Source organism: Oryctolagus cuniculus, chromosome 7 (genome assembly GCF_964237555.1).
Source record: "Oryctolagus cuniculus chromosome 7, mOryCun1.1, whole genome shotgun sequence".
Taxonomy (NCBI): Eukaryota; Metazoa; Chordata; class Mammalia; order Lagomorpha; family Leporidae; genus Oryctolagus; species Oryctolagus cuniculus.
The window spans coordinates 150,798,820-150,816,099 of NC_091438.1; the positions used below are offsets into that span (position 1 = coordinate 150,798,820).

Here is a 17,280-nt window from a genome sequence, read left to right on the forward strand (position 1 = left end):
GGGGCAACAGCTGCAGGGTCACGCGCTTCCTGGTGTTTGTGTTCTCTTCTCTACAGGGATGTGTGAAAGTCAAGTCAAGGGGATCCCGTGGGCCCTATCCCCATCTTATCTCAGGGTGAAGCTTGGGGAAGGCTGTGGCCCTGGGTTCACCCTTTGGATAGGCGTCTGCGGGGCCGGGGAAAGCATGGCTCCCTGCACGATGTGAGCGGCTTTGAGCGCATCCTTGGCCGGACGAGCCGCCTGCCTTGGAGCCTCGCACTGCCTGCAGCTTCACCAGCACAGCTGCCCTTCTCGGGGCAAAAGGATGCGACCTCCTTGCAATGAAAACACTCCCAGAAAAGGCCCTCGATGCCCGGTCATTCCCATTTCTGTTCTCACTTAATGGTGCTCTCCCCGCCTTTTGCTACTTCCTACCATTTTTCTACTGGGAGTCAGACTCACCAAGGGCCCCAGTAAATAGGATGTCTGACAAATGTTCAAAATGACCATGCAAATAAGCAAGTGGCAGCCTCAAGTTAGAGAGAGCATGCAAAGAAAGCTGTGCTTAGTCTCATCTCTTTAAAAAAAAAAGTGCTGACGGGGCCAGCGTTGTGATGTGGCATGTTAAGCTACTGCCAGTGATGACTGCATCCCATATGGGCACTGGTTCAAGTCCTGGCGGCTCCACTTCAGAGGCAGCTCTCTGTTAATGGCCTGGGAAAGCAGTGGAACGTAGTCCAAGTGTGTGGGCCCCTGCACCCACGTGAGAGACCTGGAAGAGGCTCCTGGCTCCTGGCTTCAGCCTGGCCCAGTGCTGGCTGCTGCCGCCATCTGGGGAGGGAACCAGCGGATGGAAGATCTCTCTCTCTCTCTCTCTCTCTCTCTCTCTCTCTCTTCCTTTCTGTTACTCTGACTTTCAAAATAAATAAATAATAATAAAATGTTGCGCATTCACATAGCGTGGCTACATTGGCTTGTTCTCTGAGAGGATAACATGGAGTTGAGTGAAGTTCCACAACGAGCTCCGTGCTGTGACAAAAGAGCCTTTTGTACCCAGACAGGGTTTTGTTCTTAAGATTTGTTTATTTACTTAAAAAGGAGAATTAGAGAGGGAGAAGGAGAGGGAGAGGGAGAGGGACAGGGAGGAAGAGAGAGAGAGAGAGAGAGAGATTTTTCCACTTGCTGGTTCACTCCCCAAATGGCTGCAATGGCCAGAGCTGGGCCACTCTGAAGCCAGGAGTCAGGAGCTTCTTCCAGGTCTCCCACGTGGGTGCAGGGGCCCAGGGACTTGGACCATCTTCTGCTGGTTTCCCAGGCCATAGCAGAGAGCTGGATTGGAAGTGGAGCAGCCAGGGTTCGAATTGGTGCCCGTATGGGATGCTGGCACTGCAGGCAGAGGCTTTACCCACTATGCCACAACACCACCCCCCTGAACAATTTTTAAAACCACTGGATTCAATGACTGCTGGCAATCATTTATACTTTCTTATTTTTTAAGATTTATTTATTTATTTGAAAGACAGAGTGGCAGAGAGAGACAGAGAGGGGGGTAGAGAGAGAGAATCTTTCATCTGCTGGTTCACTCCTCAAATGGCTGCAACAGCCAGGGATGCCCAGACCAAAGCTAGGAGCCAGGAACTCCATCCTGGTCCTCTATGTGTGTGACAGGAACTCAAGTAATTGAGTCTTTACCCACTGCTTCCCAATATTAGCAGGCAGCTGGAATGAGAAGTGGAGTAATTAGTACGGGATGTGGGCATCCCAAGCAGTGGCTTAACCCACTGCACCACCATGCCTGGCCCATTCTTTCATACATTTGAGCCACATAACAACCTGTCAGCCAAGGACAGACCAAATACACACTGGTGATCCCATAAGATTACAGTGGGGCAAGTTGGGTTGGGGGGAGGGAATAAAATTTTTTTTAAAATAAAAATAAAGAAATAAATTTTTAAAAAGATGACAATGGGGAGGTTAAAATTCCTCCCACCGGGTGACGTCATAGCGATCGCGACGTCACAGTGCACCACGTGTTTGTGGTGGTGCTGGTGTGCGCGAGCCTGCTGTGCCACCAGACCACAGAAGAGCGCACTCACAGTCATGCACACTGTGCAACACTCGATCGTGATAATGAACCACTGTGTTGCTGGCTTAGGCATCCTTGTTGTCTTTACTTTTTAATGTTCTTCTGCTTAGATCAAAACCCAAGTTCATTGTCAGCTGGCCTCAGGCAGGTGCTCTGGGAGGTGTCCAGAAGGAGGCCTTGTTAGCCCAGGAGAGGACGGCTTCCCTGCCCCAGAAGCCTTCCGGCGGGATGAGACGTGGGATGAGTTGTGGAGGTGGAAGACCGTGGTGCTGATGACTCTGACCCTGCGCAGGCCCAGGCTCACATGTGCGTTTATGTAAAAATCAGAAAAAACTGAATGCTGGGTGTTTGGCCTGGTTGATTAAGATACCACTTGGGACGCCCGTATCCCACACTGGAGCACCTGGGTTTCACTCCCAGCTCGAGGTCTGGCTCCAGCTTCCTGCTAGCCTAGACCCTGGGGGGCAGCACACGGCCGCCACGTGTCTGGGGCCCTGCCACCCACCTGGGAGACCCAGCCGCAGTTCCTGGCTCCCAGCTCCCGTCTGGCCCAGCCCTGATCACTGCCGGCATCTGCAGAGTGAACCAGCAGATGGGAACTCTGTGCATGTGTGTCTGTCTGTGTCTGTCCGTCTGTCTCTCAAATAAATAAATAAATAAACTAAGTAAAAATTTCAAAATAAAAAATTTAAACAGTAAAAAACTCATAGAATAAGAATATAAAGAAAAAATATTTCAGGACAGCAGTACAATGTGTTTTAAACTAAATGTTACAAAAGTCAAAACATTGGGGCTGCTGCTGTGGCGTACCAATTAAAGCCACTGCCTGCAGTGCCGGCATCCCATTTGGGCACTGGGTTGAGTCCCGGCTGCTCCACTTTCAATCCAGCTCTCTGCTATGGCCTGGGAAAGCAGTAGAAAATGGCCCTAAGTGCATGGGCCCCTGCACCTGCATGGGAGACCCGGAAGAAGCTCCTGGCTTCAGATTGGCCCAACTCCAGCTGTTGCAGCCATTTGGAGAGTGAACCCGTAGATGGAAGACCTCTCTCTCTCTCTCTGTCTTTCTCTCTGCCTCTCTGTAACTCTGCCTTTCAAATAAATAAATAAATCTTTTTTAAAAAGAGTCAAAACATTAAAAAGTTTTAAAGTTTATAAAGTAAAAGCATTACAGCAAGCTAAGGCTGATTATCATCAAAGAAAAACACCAGGATTGAGAACTTCAATGGGGCCCCAGTGCACAGTGTCTCTGGAGTGTGCAGGGTGGACACTGGCGTCCTAGGCCTTCACCTTCACTCACACTCCCTCCCTCCCTCACCCGGGGCAACGTCCAGTCCCGCCAGCTCTATTCACAGTAAGTGCCCTGCACAGGGGCCATTTTAAAATTCTTTATGCTTTGTTTTTACAGTACCTTCCCTACGTTCAGATGTTAGAACTGCCTATCACCGCACAGTGTCACTCTGCCCAGGCTTGTACCTGGCAGCAGTGGACTGTAGCAACAGTACAGGGGTGCAGTAGGCCACCCCCTCTAGGTCTGTGTGAGCGCACGGGTGTGGTCCACACGACGACAATATCACCTAGGGACGCGGTCCTCAGAAGGCAGCCCTGTCATTGAGACACATGCCTGTCTTTCTTTAAACATGTTTCTGGGTTTTCTGAAACATTAGCAAGAAAATACATCAAAGGGCAGGGAGTAAACACAGAATAAATTGTAGCCAGTATCATCGATCTTTGGGGACTTGAACTTGAGGACTCTTAACATTTGAGCCAGAGTATTTTATATCACCTGATTTTGTCGTTCAGTGAGCAAGAGTGAGCGTGGAGAGGTAGTAAACAGCACCACGTAGGAGGCCAGAGTGGTCCCTGCAGCCGGGCATGGCCAGGGCTAGCAGCAACCCAGCAAGCAGCAGCAGCCCGAAATCCCTCCACCCCACAAGCTCACCTCGAGCATGTATGGCCTGCAGAAAGTGGAATGGAACAGCAGGGGAGGTGAGAGGGAGTAGGTGAAACAGGGAAGGGTGCTGGGGAGAGGAGGGGAGCCGCAGGTTGGTCTCCACCTGCAATGGGTGATGGAGTGGGCTACAAAGTTGTTGATGCCTCTACTGTACCCAGGGACAGTAGTGAGGACAAAAGAAAGAAGGTGTGCAATGGTGAGGAGTGATCCGAAAGCCTGGAGGAAGATGCTTCGTCCTAGGGTCTCTGTTGTTGATGTATGATAAAAAGAGCAGGAGCAAGAGCGGCAATAGGTGTGGGCACTTGGTGTAGAGATTCAAACGTCACTTGAGATACCTGCATCCCATAGTGGAGTGCCTGGGCTTGAGCCCTGGCTCCACTCTCTTTCCAGATGCCTGCTGATGTGTACACAGGGACTAACCGTTCAGGTAGTCGGCTTCCTATCACACATGTGGGAGGCCCAGATTGAGTTCCTGGCTCCTGGCTTTGACCTGGCCCAGGCCTGGCCTGGCCTTTGAGGGCATTTCGGGAATGAACCAGCAGATGTGAGATCTTTTTAGGGTCCTCTCTCTCTCTCTCTCCCTCCCCCCCCTCCTTTCAAATAAATGAAGGGGAAGAAAGCAGCATCAACAATAAAAACACCATCACACCATCTCAGCCTGGATTTACATGGTGCCTGGGCCATAGTAGGGGCTCGAGCAAATGTTTGTTCGTTTAAACAGAATAGTGCCTTCACTTTAGAAAGTGTGGGGGAAATACCAACAATTATAGAGAAGAAGATAATCATTACTCATGATCCCACCTGAAGGAGCAGTGATAGAAAAGGATAGCTCCTGGCCGGCGCCGCGGCTCACTAGGCTAATCCTCCGCCTAGCGGCGCCGGCACACCAGGTTCTAGTCCCGGTCGGGGCGCCGGATTCTGTCCCGGTTGCCCCTCTTCCAGGCCAGCTCTCTGCTGTGGCCAGGGAGTGCAGTGGAGGATGGCCCAAGTGCTTGGGCCCTGCACCCCATGGGAGACCAGGAGAAGCACCTGGCTCCTGGCTCCTGCCATCGGATCAGCGCGGTGCGCCAGCCGCAGCGTGCTGGCCGCAGCGGCCATTGGAGGGTGAACCAACGGCAAAAGGAAGACCTTTCTGTCTGTCTCTCTCTCTCACTGTCCACTCTGCCTGTCAAAAAATAAATAAATAAATAAATAAATTTTAAAAAAAGTTATTAAAAAAAAATGGATAGCTCCTAGTTGCTGAGTGCTTATCAAGGATCTGTCTCATTTAGTATTTACCTGACTGTTGTCAATATTTTAGGTTTCCTTCCAGGTCTTGTTTCCATACGGGATACATACAGATTTTCAGTAGTTGTGCTATGCCCTGTACATACAAGGAGACTTCAGAAATTTCATGGAAAAAATGTGGTAGCTCTTTGGTGTAACAGTTAAGACACCACTTGGGACACAGACATCTCATATCAAAGTGCCCGGATTCAAGCCCCAGCTCTGCTCCCAGTTCCCGCTTTCTGCTAATGTACACTTCGGGAGGCAGCAGATGACAGATCCCTGCCGCCCACCTGGGAGACCTGAATTGAGTTCTGGGCTCCTAGCTTTGACCTGGCTCAGCCCTGGCTGTTGAACGCCCTGGGATAGTGAACAGGTGGATGGAAGATCTTCCCTCAACCCTCTGCCTTTCAAATTAAAAAAAAAATCTGCAGTTAGAAGAAAGGATTATTTTCATGTGAGAAAATCTGAAACCCATGCAATGCTTTATCATAATTCACAGTTTCATAAACCTTTTTGAAGATGTCTCTTAGGCATGGATCTCAAAATCTTCTGCACCATCAAAATAAATGTATCATTTAATTCCATTTTCTATGAACTTTTTGAAGTGCACTTCCATGTTCTCTTTTTGCTCCTCTTGTTACTATTTCTTCTTTTTTTTTTCTTTTTTTTTTTTTTTTTGACAGGCAGAGTGGACAGTGAGAGAGACAGAGAGAAAGGTCTTCCTTTGCCATTGGTTCACCCCACAATGGCCACTGCGGCCGGCGAATCACGCTGATCCGAAAGCAGGAGCCAGGTTCTTCTCCTGGTCTCCCATGGGGTGCAGGGCCCAAGGACTTGGGCCATCCTCCATTTCACTCCCGGGCCACAGCAGAGAGCTGGCTTGGAAGAGGAGCAACCGGGACAGAATCTGGCGCCCCACCGGGACTAGAACCCAGGGTGCCAGTGCCACAGGTGAAGGATTAGCCTAGTGAGCTGCGGCGCCGGCACTATTTCTTATTAACTTCACAACAAACCTAAGAGGAAGCTGGTTTTCCCTTCCATTTTACAGATGAAAACACAGATGCTCAGGAGGTAAACTCCAGAGGGTCAGACAGCTGATAAGTGGCAGAGCTGGAATTTGAACCAAGGCTGGGCTGGCACACAACCTTGGCTGCTGGCTCCCTGCCTCTCTCCGTGATGTAAGGAGGAATGGACTGAATGTTCCCAGGGGATTCCAAAGATAGGCTTTCAACCAGTGCAAGGGTTAGACACATGTGAGGTGCGGTGATGGCTGTAAATGACCAAGGACACCCTTGACTCATCCTGCCCCTTTGCAGAGGAGATGGCCAGGTGACATCCAGTGACGCAATCAGAAAGATGTGGCAGCACCAGAGTCCACCCAGGATGCCCTTGTGGGAAGCAGAGACCAAGTTGCCAAGAACCATAATCTAGGGGCCAGTGCTATGGCGTAGTGGGCTAAGCCTCTGCCTGCAGCCCCTGCATCCCATATGGTCACCAGTTTGTGTCCCAGCTGCTCCTCTTCCGATCCAGCTCTCTGCTGTGGCCTGGGGAAGCAGTGGAAGATGGCCCAAGTGCTTGGGCCTCTGCCACCCATGTTGGTGACTCAGATGATGCTCCAGGCTCCTGGCTTTGGCCTGGCTCAGCCCAAGCTATTGTGGTCATTTGAGGAGTGAATCAGCGGTTAGAGGATCTCTGTCTTTCTGTGTAATTCTACCTTTCAAATAAATAAGCAAATCTTTTTTTAAAAATGATGTTAATTAGATTATAGTTCTTTTCTAAAAAATATTTTAATTTATTTGAGAGGCGGAGTCACAGACAGAGAGAAGGAGAGACAGAGAGAGAGGTCTTTCATCTGCTGGTTCACTCCCCAAATGGCTACAATGGCTGGAGCTGGGCCGATCAGAAGCCAGAAGCCAGGAGCTTCTTCCAGACCTCCCATGTGGGTGGCAGGGGCCCAAACACTTGGGCCATCCTCTGCTGCTTTTCCCAGGCCATTAGCGGGGGAGCTAGATCTGAAGTGGAGCAGCCGAGACACAAACCAGTGCCCATATGGCAGTGGCTTAACCTACTACGCCACCAGGCCATTTCCTTAACAATATTTTTTAAAGAAATGCTTTTATACTGAAAGGCAGAGAGGGAGGAGGGGGGAGAGTCTTCCATTTGCTAGTTCACTCACCAAATGACCACAACAGCCAGGACTGGACCAAGTCAAAGCCAGGAGCCCAGAACTCCAATCTAGGTCTCCCAAATGGGTGTCTGTGGGGAGCAACTCGGACTAGACTAAGTTACTCAAATTAAGACTTATTCTATGCATCTGCTATCCCACAATATGGCGCTGGGAGAGGATTAAACAGCTTCTACGCAGCTGCCTCTCGCCAACTTGAGTGATGACCTGCAGGAGCTGATCCTGCTCCTGATTGGAGGAGAGCAGCGTACTCGGCGTGTGGGTAGCAGAGTTGGGATTGGTGGAAGAGGACTATAAAGGAGGAGAGAGACAACATGCACCAGGAACATCTAAAGGGAACACCTGAGCAGCCCCCGAGAGAGCCGGCCAGCGGTGTGCCGCTCCCCCGCGGAAGTGGGGAAAGTGGCAGGGGGAACCGCCCTTCCACGGAGGTGTAAGGGACGGTAGCCAACCCGGGAAGAACCAGCAGCAAACCCGGGGAGGGCCGAGCAGACGAAAGAACAACGCAGGGTCCTGTGTCGTTCCCCCACGAAGACGGGGAGTGACAGGTGTCAGAAATCAACGCACTTGAGCCATCACCTGCTGCCTCCCAGGGTGCGCATTAGCAGGAAGCTGGATAGGAAGTGGAGCAGGAACTTGACCCCACGCACTCCAGTATGGGATGTGAGTGTCCCAAGTGGCAATCTAACCACTACCCCACAATGCCTGGCACAAACAGTGTTTTTTATTTAACCCAAAATATCTAAAATATTATCAGGGATCAGATGTTTGCCCCAATAGCTGAGACGCCAGTTAGAATAGCTGCATTCCACATCAGAAGGCCTGGGTTCAATTCGCAGCTCCTGCTCCTGACTCCAGCTTCCTGCTAAGGCAGAACCTGGGAGGCAGTGGTGATGGTTCAAAGCAGTTACGTTCCTGCCACCCATACAGGAGACCTGGACTGAGTTCCCAACTCCCGACCTTGGCCAGACCTAGCCAGCTTGGACCCAGATACTTGAGCTGGGAGTGCTCTCTCTTTCTCTCTCACTCAAAAAACAACAAAATATTATCATTTCAGCATCTAATAAACATGTCAAAAGTGTTGAGATACTTTATATTCCTTTATACACGCTGACTTTAGAATCAAGCGTGTATTTTGCTCTTGCATTGCATCTCAACGTGAGCTAGGTCACACAGAAAGCTCCCGACCGCCTCGTGTGGCTGGCGGCAGTTCTGCCGGACAGTGCAAGCCTAGACTCTTGATTCTAGAGAGCAATTTCCTGTTGGTTTCAGGTTAAAAATGTCTTCTCCAGGGGCATTCTACAGCACCAGCAGCCATGTGAGTACCGATCCAAGTCCCGGCTATTCCAATTCTGATCCAGCTCCATGCTAATGCGCATGGGAAAGCAGTGGAAGGTGGCACAAGTGCTTAGACCCCTGCACCCATGTGGGAGACCTGGATGAAGCTCCTGGCTCCTGACTTGGGCCTGGCCCAGCCCCGGTCATTGCAGCCATTTGGGGAGTGAATCTGCAGATGGAAGACCACTCTTTCTATCTCCTTCTCTCTCTCTCTCTCTCTCTCTCTCTCTTTCTCTTGCTCTCTTCCTTTGCCTCTCCCTAAGTCTGATTTTCAAATAAAGAAATTTTTTAAAAGTCTTCTCTGATCCACCCATCTGTTAATTTTGGTCACGGTAGCTTTTACTTAAAAATATATTGATTTTTATGTCAGTAAATCCATTATTTTTCCCCTAAAATTTGTATCTTTGGCCCTTGCTTTTAAATTTCATGCCCATGCCAACATGTCCAAGATGTAATGTTACATTTTTCTGCTACTAGTTTTACAGTTTTTATCTTTCGTAGATAGGATTTTAATCCATTTGAGGATTTTTTCATATCATAGGAAGTAAGGATCCAATTTTATATTCTTCTTGCAGAGTGAGTGAGTTTCCCCAGCACCACCTACTAAATAATCTCACCTTTCTCCATTCATTTGTGAAGCCTCCTGTAACATATATCAACCTCCCACAGACACACGAATCTGTTTCTGAGTTCTACATTCTGAGAGGCAATCATCACAGGTCCCTTGTTTCACCAATATGCTAATTAAGTTACAGAGACTTTGGTAACTTGCTTAAAGTCACCCAAACGGTGCATCAGGGTTGTCAATTTGAATCCAAGTAAATCTGGTGCTGTACCAGTTAGGATTGTATTTCACTCCCAACTATCAGAAACCAGACTACAGTGGCTGGGATAAAGGGATTTACTTTTCCCACATAACAGGAATTCTGGGGATGGACCACCTGGTCCACCAGGGATGCAAACACCTTCTGTCTTTCTGAGCATCCCTGTCAACGTGTCTGTCTTCATGATGGCGAGACAGCTGCTGTGCTTTCTGGAATCCAGAGCAAAACCAAAAGTTTGCGGGTGGAGTTTGCTATCTGCAGGGAAACCCTCGTTTCCGTGCAAGCTGCTTTCCCGAGCGCTTACCCCGCTTGGTCTGCACCAGGTCACACAGCCCCGCCTCGCTGCAGGACATCCCGGGAACAGATGGACTTTTCGTAGTCTCAAAGCTGGAGATATTGCCACCCAAAGAAAATTTGGATTCTGTTAAAAATTAAGTGGGAGATGGGTATTGGGCAAACATCAGAAGGGTTCGCTGAGAGCAATGAAGCTTAAAGTGTCAGGGTGTTTTGTGTGTTCAGCCCCTTCCAATGTCTTGCACCTAATTTTATACACTTAGCTTTATATTCTTTTTCTTAGTACCCCAACTGCATAAACCTCTCATTCTACCAAACACGGATCCACCTTCAGGAGGCACCTAACATGGCCTGCCGTACGTGCCCACACCTACATTCTGCTTACTGTAGTGAATGTTTCTGGTTGTAGTGGAGGATGGAGCGGAGTGTACAAGTGTCCAGTTCAGATGACCACTTGCAAGCTACTCACCCAGGATCTACTCTTACCCTTTTTTGACCAGGATAAGGACCTCAGAAAGAGTGTTATTATAAGAAATTACAAAAGTAATTGCCCATTTTTGGGTGTCAACCACACATAAGGAAATTGCTAGCAGTTTTCCCTTATGTTTACATCAATTAATTCTTGCTACATCTCTTTGTGGCTCAGAAGGGTTAAGTAACTCGTCCAAGATCAAAAAGTCTGTAAATGGTCAAATTAGGATATTAACCTCATGTCGCCTCTTCCTTGATTCCCACTACACTATGAGTACATATTTCCATAGACCTTTGGACCCATGTAGGGATCAAAAATGTAAGATTTAGCAAATAACAATACAGATAAGTAATGAATAGCATTAAAAATATTTTGGGGGGGCTGGTGCTGTGGCATATCAGGTAAAGCCACCACCTGCTGTGCCAGCATCCCATGTGGGCGCCAATTTGAGTCCCAGATGCTCCACTTCCAATCTAGCTCTCTTGCTGTGGCCTGGGAAAGCAGAAGAAGATGGCCCAAGTCCTTGGGTCCCTGCACCCACGTGGGAGACCCAGAGGAAGCTCCTGGCTCCTGCTTTGGATTGGCGCAGCTCCAGCCGTTGCAGCCAATTGGTGAGTGAACCGAGAATGGAAGACCCCCGCCCCTCTGCCTCTCCTCTCTGTGAGTAACTCTTTCAAATAAATAAATAAATATTTTTAAAAAATATTTTGGGTTTGCATTGTGGTATGCCAGTAAAGTTGCTACCTGTAACACCAGCATCCCATGTAGTTACTGGTTCAAGTCCCAGCAGCTCCACTTCCAATCCAGTTCCCTGTTAAAGGCCTGGGAAGAGCAGTGGATAGATGGTCCAAGTGCTTGCGCCCCTGCCACCCATGTGGGAGACTTGGAAGAAGTTCCTGACTCCTAACTTTGGCCTGGCCCATCCTAGGCAGTTGTGGCCATCTGTTGAGGGAACCAGCAGATGGAAGATCTCTCTCTCTGTCCTGTCTCTCTCTCTCTCTCTGTAACTTTGTCTTTCAAATAAATAAATAAATCAATAAGTCTTTTAAAATTATTTTATTTACTTGAAAGGCAGAGACCGACAGACAGACAGGAAGCTGGTTCATGCTCCAAATGGCCAAATTGTGAGGGCTGGCCCAGGCTGAAGCCAGGAGCCAGGAACTCCATCTGGATCTCCCACGGTTGTGGCAAGGGTCCAAGTACTTGGGCCATCCTCTGCTGCCTTCCCAGGTGCATTAACCAGGAGGTGGATTAGAAGCAGAACAGCAAGGACTTGAACCAGCGCTCTGAATGGGATGCCGGGGGTCGAAGGCAGCGGTCTAACCCACTGCACCACAGTGTAGGCCCCGTGAATAGCTTTTTAATATAAGTAACAATTGTTTGTCTGAAATTCAAATTTAGCCAGCCATCCTGGATTTAATCTGGCAAGCCTATCTTTTACAGAGTTACCAGTACCACAAAATGAAGGGTACATTAACTCTGTGAATGTGCAAGTGTATTTCTTCAAAGTTAAGTGAGAGAAACATATAAAGCTCCCAAATCTCAATTAGCTTAACTCCTTGGTGTAGGCATCAAAAAGTCTGAGGCTGGAGGCAAGCATTTTGGCACACTGGGTTAAGCCACCACCTAGGACACCCACATACCCTATCAGAATGCTTGTTTGAATCCTGCTGCTCTACTTCTGATCCACGTTCCTGCTAATGCATCCTGGGAAGTAGCAGATGATGGTTCAAGCGGTTGAACTCTTGACACCCACATAGGAGACCTGGATGGAGTTTGGGCTCCTGGCTTTGCCCTGGCCCAGCTTTAGCTGTTGTGGGCATTTGAAGAGTGAACCAGCAGATGGACAATGTTTCTCATAAAAAAAAAAAAAAAAGACAGGGGTGGCATTGTGGCATAGTGGATAAAGCCACTGCCTGCAACATCAGCATCTCATATGGGCACCAGTTCAAATCCCAGCCACTCCACTTCTGATACAGCTTCCTGCTAATGAACATGGAAAAGAAGCCAAAGATGGCCCAAGTACTTGGGCTCCTGCCACCCATGTGGGAGACCCTGAAGAAGCCCCTGGCTCCTGGCTTCAGCCTGGCCCAATGAACATGGAAAGAAGCCAAAGATGGCCCCAAGTACTTGGGCTCCTGCCACCCATGTGGGAGACCCTGAAGAAGCCCCTGGCTCCTGGCTTCAGCCTGGCCCAGCCCTGGTCATTGTGGCCACCAAATAAAACTTTAATAATAACAATAATAAAAAGTCTAGGGCTGTGGTTCCAGCTGGGTGGCAGGAATAGGTCATCTTCTTTCACTGGGCTCACTTGTCCCCTTCTGTAATTTGAAGGGTTGTTCTGATGGCCACTCAGGACCCGGAAGCTCCAGTGACCAGTGGCAGTCTGTATACTGCACCATCTCCACATCTGTAGAGATTTTTTGAGGCTGGTACTAAGGCACAGTAGGCTAAGTTTGTGCCTGGGGTGCCGGCATCCCATATGGGTGCCAGTTCATGCCCCGGATATTCCTCTTCCAATCCAGCTCTCTGCTATGTCCTGGGAAAGCAGTAGAGGATGGCCCAAGTCCTTGGGCCCCTGTACCCACGTGGGAGATCTGGAGGAAGTTCCTGGCTCCTGGCTTCGGACTGGTGCAGCTCCGGCCCTTGTGGTCAATTGGGGAGTGAACCACCGGATGGAAGACTTCTCTCTCTCTCTGCCTCTCCTCTCTGTGTAACTCTTTCAAATAAATAAATAAATAAATCTTAAAAAAAAATGCATGGATTTCAAAATCGTTTTGCCCCCAAATAAACTTCTCTTTTAAATTTATTTTCCTATGCACTTTTTGAGTACCCTCATATGCTTATTATTCTGGACAAATTAAAACAAAGAAGTAGAAGAGCCCCCATATTGAGAAGATTGGAATTAGCCAACAGCTCAGCCAGACATGGAGTACTGATGAGGATCACCCACAGGGTGTCCCTGTATGCATGGGGCAAGGCAGATCAAAAGAATGAGAGTTAGAGAAATCAACATATTGACAAATGTTAAGGCTGGAAGTGCTGGTGGCCAATCCTGAGGTTGCATGGGACAGCAGGGGACCCACCCGAGGCTCCCCAAAATGGCAACAGGCCATGAAAAGACTTCAGCAAATCAGACAGCACCTGCCATATTCGCCATCGAAGTCTAATGAGATTCTGTATGTGACAAGGCTTATCGGACTCTTGTAAACTATTAAATTGAATATACCCATATAGATAAAATTTGAAAGTAAAAGAAGGATAAAGATTGTCATGTGGATCAAAGTCGGTGTTTATATGACGGGTGTGCACTGAACTCCCTGGGAGCTGGCTCGGGTAGAAGCAAATGCTCATTCACTAAGTCCACTGATGTGCCCACCCGCCTGGCTGCTGCAGAATTCCATTTCGGCCATGTTTGGGGAGGCCCTCTGCTCGCTCTCTAAGTTTGCACAGAGATTCTTGGTAGCTTGTATGGTCTAGAATACTGGTGGAGACACCCTCCAATGGTCAACCCAGGCCGGACTCTGCTAGATCCGTGGTCCCAGCCAGCCTTGCCGGTGTAATTTCTGCTGCCTTGGAGGCAAGCGTAAGCACAGGAGGTCTTGGTCAAGGCCCAGGGTCTCTGTGCCTGGAGTCACAACTCCCTCTGCTCGGCCCACAGAAGACCTGCCAGGGACTGGTGCTGTGGCATAGTAGGCTAAGCCTCCACCTGTGGTGTTGGCATCCCATATGGGTGCTGGTTTGTGTCACGGCTGCTCCACTTCTGATCTAGCTTTCTGCTATGGCCTGGAAAAGCAGAAGAAGATGGCCCAAGTGCTTGGTCCCCTGCACCCACTTGGGAGACCCAGAAGAAACTCCTGGCTCCTGGCTTCAGATCTGCCCAGCTCCCGCTGCTGCAGCTATTTGGGGAGTGAATGAGTGGATGGAAGACCTCTCTTTCTGTCTCTCCCTCTCTCTGTAACTCTACCTTTCAAATTAACAAACAAATCTTTTAAAAAAGAAGAAGAGGACGACGATGACCTGCTAGTTTCACTTTTCTGGATCCCATAACATGCCCCATCCTACCCTACCTTTCCTATTATCTGGGGAGCTATCCCTCATCTTACCTCTCTCCCCTGCCTGCTGGCAGTTACTGTTGGCTTGCTCCACGTCTCTCAGCCCTCAAAGGCCTCGTCCCTGTCAGACCTTCCCACACTGGTCATCCGAGGCAGAGGGCAAAGGGTGCTGATTTAAAGGAGTCTGGAAGGCCGGCGCCGTGGCTCACTAGGCTAATCCTCCGCCTTGCGGCGCCGGCACACCGGGTTCTAGTCCCGGTTGGGGCGCCGGATTCTGTCCCGGTTGCCCCTCTTCCAGGCCAGCTCTCTGCTGTGGCCCAGGAGTGCAGTGGAGGATGGCCCAAGTGCTTGGGCCCTGCACCCCATGGGAGACCAGGAAAAGCACCTGGCTCCTGCTATAGGATCAGCGCGGTGCACTGGCCACAGCAATTGGAGGGTGAACCAACGGCAAAAGGAAGACCTTTCTCTCTGTCTCTCTCTCTCTCTCATGATCCACTCTGCCTGTCAAAAATAAATAAATAAGGCCGGCGCCACGGCTCACTAGGCTAATCCTCCGCCTTGCGGCGCTGGCACACCGGGTTCTAGTCCCGGTTGGGGCGCCGGATTCTGTCCTGGTTGTCCCTCTTCCAGGCCAGCTCTCTGCTGTGGCCAGGGAGTGCAGTGGAGGATGGCCCAGGTGGTTGGGCCCTGCACCCCATGGGAGACCAGGAAAAGCACCTGGCTCCTGGCTCCTGCCATCGGATCAGCGCGGTGCGCCGGCCACAGCGCGCCAGCTGCGGCGGCCATTGGAGGGTGAACCAACGGCAAAGGAAGACCTTTCTCTCTGTCTCTCTCTCTCACTGTCCACTCTGCCTGTCAAAAAATAAAATAAATAAATAAATAAATAAAATAAAGGAGTCTGGAAACTCCTGCTTTGGCTATTTGGTGGTGGGGAGGTTGGGGAAGGGAGACCATTTACCATTTTGCGAATCAAAATGCAAATTAACATCTCAGTAAACGACCACATTTGCACAGGTAGCGTGTGCTTCACACTTGCTAAGCAACGAATGTCTTGTGGTGAATTCAGACGGAGCTCTACTTGACTTGAGTTCTAGGTTCTCATTTCAGCAGCAGGTCCATCTGCCTTTTGAGCCAGATGTGCTGCTAGTAGAAACAGTCACCTTCCAACCACAGCACACGCTCTGACCCAGGTCCCAGCAACACCTGGACAAAGGTCTCCCCAGTCGCTGGCTCAGTTGTTCTAGGAAACAAATCGATTTCTTGAAACGAAAGAGGACAGCTGACTTCACAGGGCAACGACAGTCCCCACCGAAGGCAAAAAAGAGAAGAAAATAGTCCAAATCTTACCCCTCACCCTCCAGTTCTTTCAAACACTGGGGAATCTGCCCTCTCCTTCCTCCTCCTTTCAGTCCTGGCTGTTTACTGAGGAGCACAAGGCCACTGCCAAGGAAAAAACCAACAACCCTGGCGAATTTTCCCAGACGTGGGGCCAGGAACCAAGACTACACACTAGGACTCACAAGGAAGTGGAAATAAAGCTTCGGGACTCTGTGCAGAGGAGGTGGCTCCGCTGCTGGGGAGACGACTTTAAGCTTCTTTCCATGACAGAGACAAGGAAAATGGAGGCTGAAGATACAAGGAGAGAAGATGGCGGAGGCGGCGGTTCCGGCACTCAGTGGAAGCCCCGGATGGAAGCCCCGACTCCCAGCTTGCGCCTGCGCAGTCCTGGCGGTTGCAGGTGAACCAGAAGAAGGACGGCAGATGGCTCTTTCTCTCCCTGCCTTTCAAATAAAGAAGAAAATAAGTAAAAGACCAAATGAAAGATAAGTTTATTTTGGTGAAAAATATTTTGAAATACCTGCACAGTTTTTTCATAATACACATTTTCCATTAATTTTGAAAATCAGTCATATATGCAACACCAAAATAAATTCATTTTCTAATTGCATCTTCCACACTGTGTACTTAGAATTAAAATTGAAAAAGGTATCTTAGAAAGCAAATATATCAGAGTAAGAGTCATAAGTTCTGCCTTTAACACTGGTGTTTAGCCATCATTCGTTGAGCAATTATTATACACCGAGGGATATGTTAGTACAGTACCAAGGATAAAGAAGAAATAAAAGCAGTTCAAAGAAGAATAAAAAGAGCCACTGTCCTAAAATTTAAGATCATGCCTTGTCTAGGTCTTAATTTGCTTGTTTCTTCAAGGAGTGTGATTATTTCTACCTTGCAGAATCGCCAAGGATATGAGGAGACAGTAAAGAAGCATTTCTGTTCGCTCTAAACACTGCCAAAGAATCGTGCTTATTGCAAGCCTTGCTGGAAAGGTTTGCAGTAGTCACTCATTAACCTGTATTTTAAAATTAATTTTTTTATTTATTTGAAAGGCAGAGTTACAGAGAGGCAGAGAGACAGAGAGAGAGGTCTTCTATCTGCTGGTTCACTCTCCAGACAGCCGTTACAACTAAAGCTGAGCTGATCCAAAGCCAGGAGCCAGGAGCTTCTTCAAGGTCTCCCACGTGGGTGCAGGGGCCCAAGCACTTGGGCCATCCTCCACTGCTACCCAGGCCACAGCAGAGAGCTGGATCAGAAGTGGAGCAGCCAGGAGTCGAAGTTGCATCCATATAGGACCCTGGCACTGCAGGCGCGGCTTTACCAACTACCCCACTGTGCTGACCCCAAATTAATTTTTTAAGTAATCACAAATTTACCAAAAAAAAAAAAAAAAAAAAAAAAAGTCGGAAACAGGAAACATGGTCCAAGGACTGGTGTGTGGGCCAATGCTTCACCGTCGTCTACGCAGGCTGAACAAGCCTGGGTGGGC

The 17,280-nt window shown here is 49.1% G+C and overlaps 1 protein-coding gene across 1 annotated transcript in view; it reads right to left on the reverse strand.

Moving 5' to 3' along the window:
• Window positions 1–16,071, reverse strand: part of OTUD3 (OTU deubiquitinase 3) — a 66,485-nt gene extending 50,414 nt beyond the window's left edge. Inside the window, exon 1 of the mRNA XM_051858031.2 lies at window positions 15,974–16,071. Coding sequence (XP_051713991.1) covers window positions 15,974–16,056 — 83 coding nt within the window. The 5' untranslated portion in view covers window positions 16,057–16,071. The remainder of the gene's footprint in view (window positions 1–15,973) is intronic.
• Between the last annotated feature and the right edge of the window lie 1,209 nt (window positions 16,072–17,280).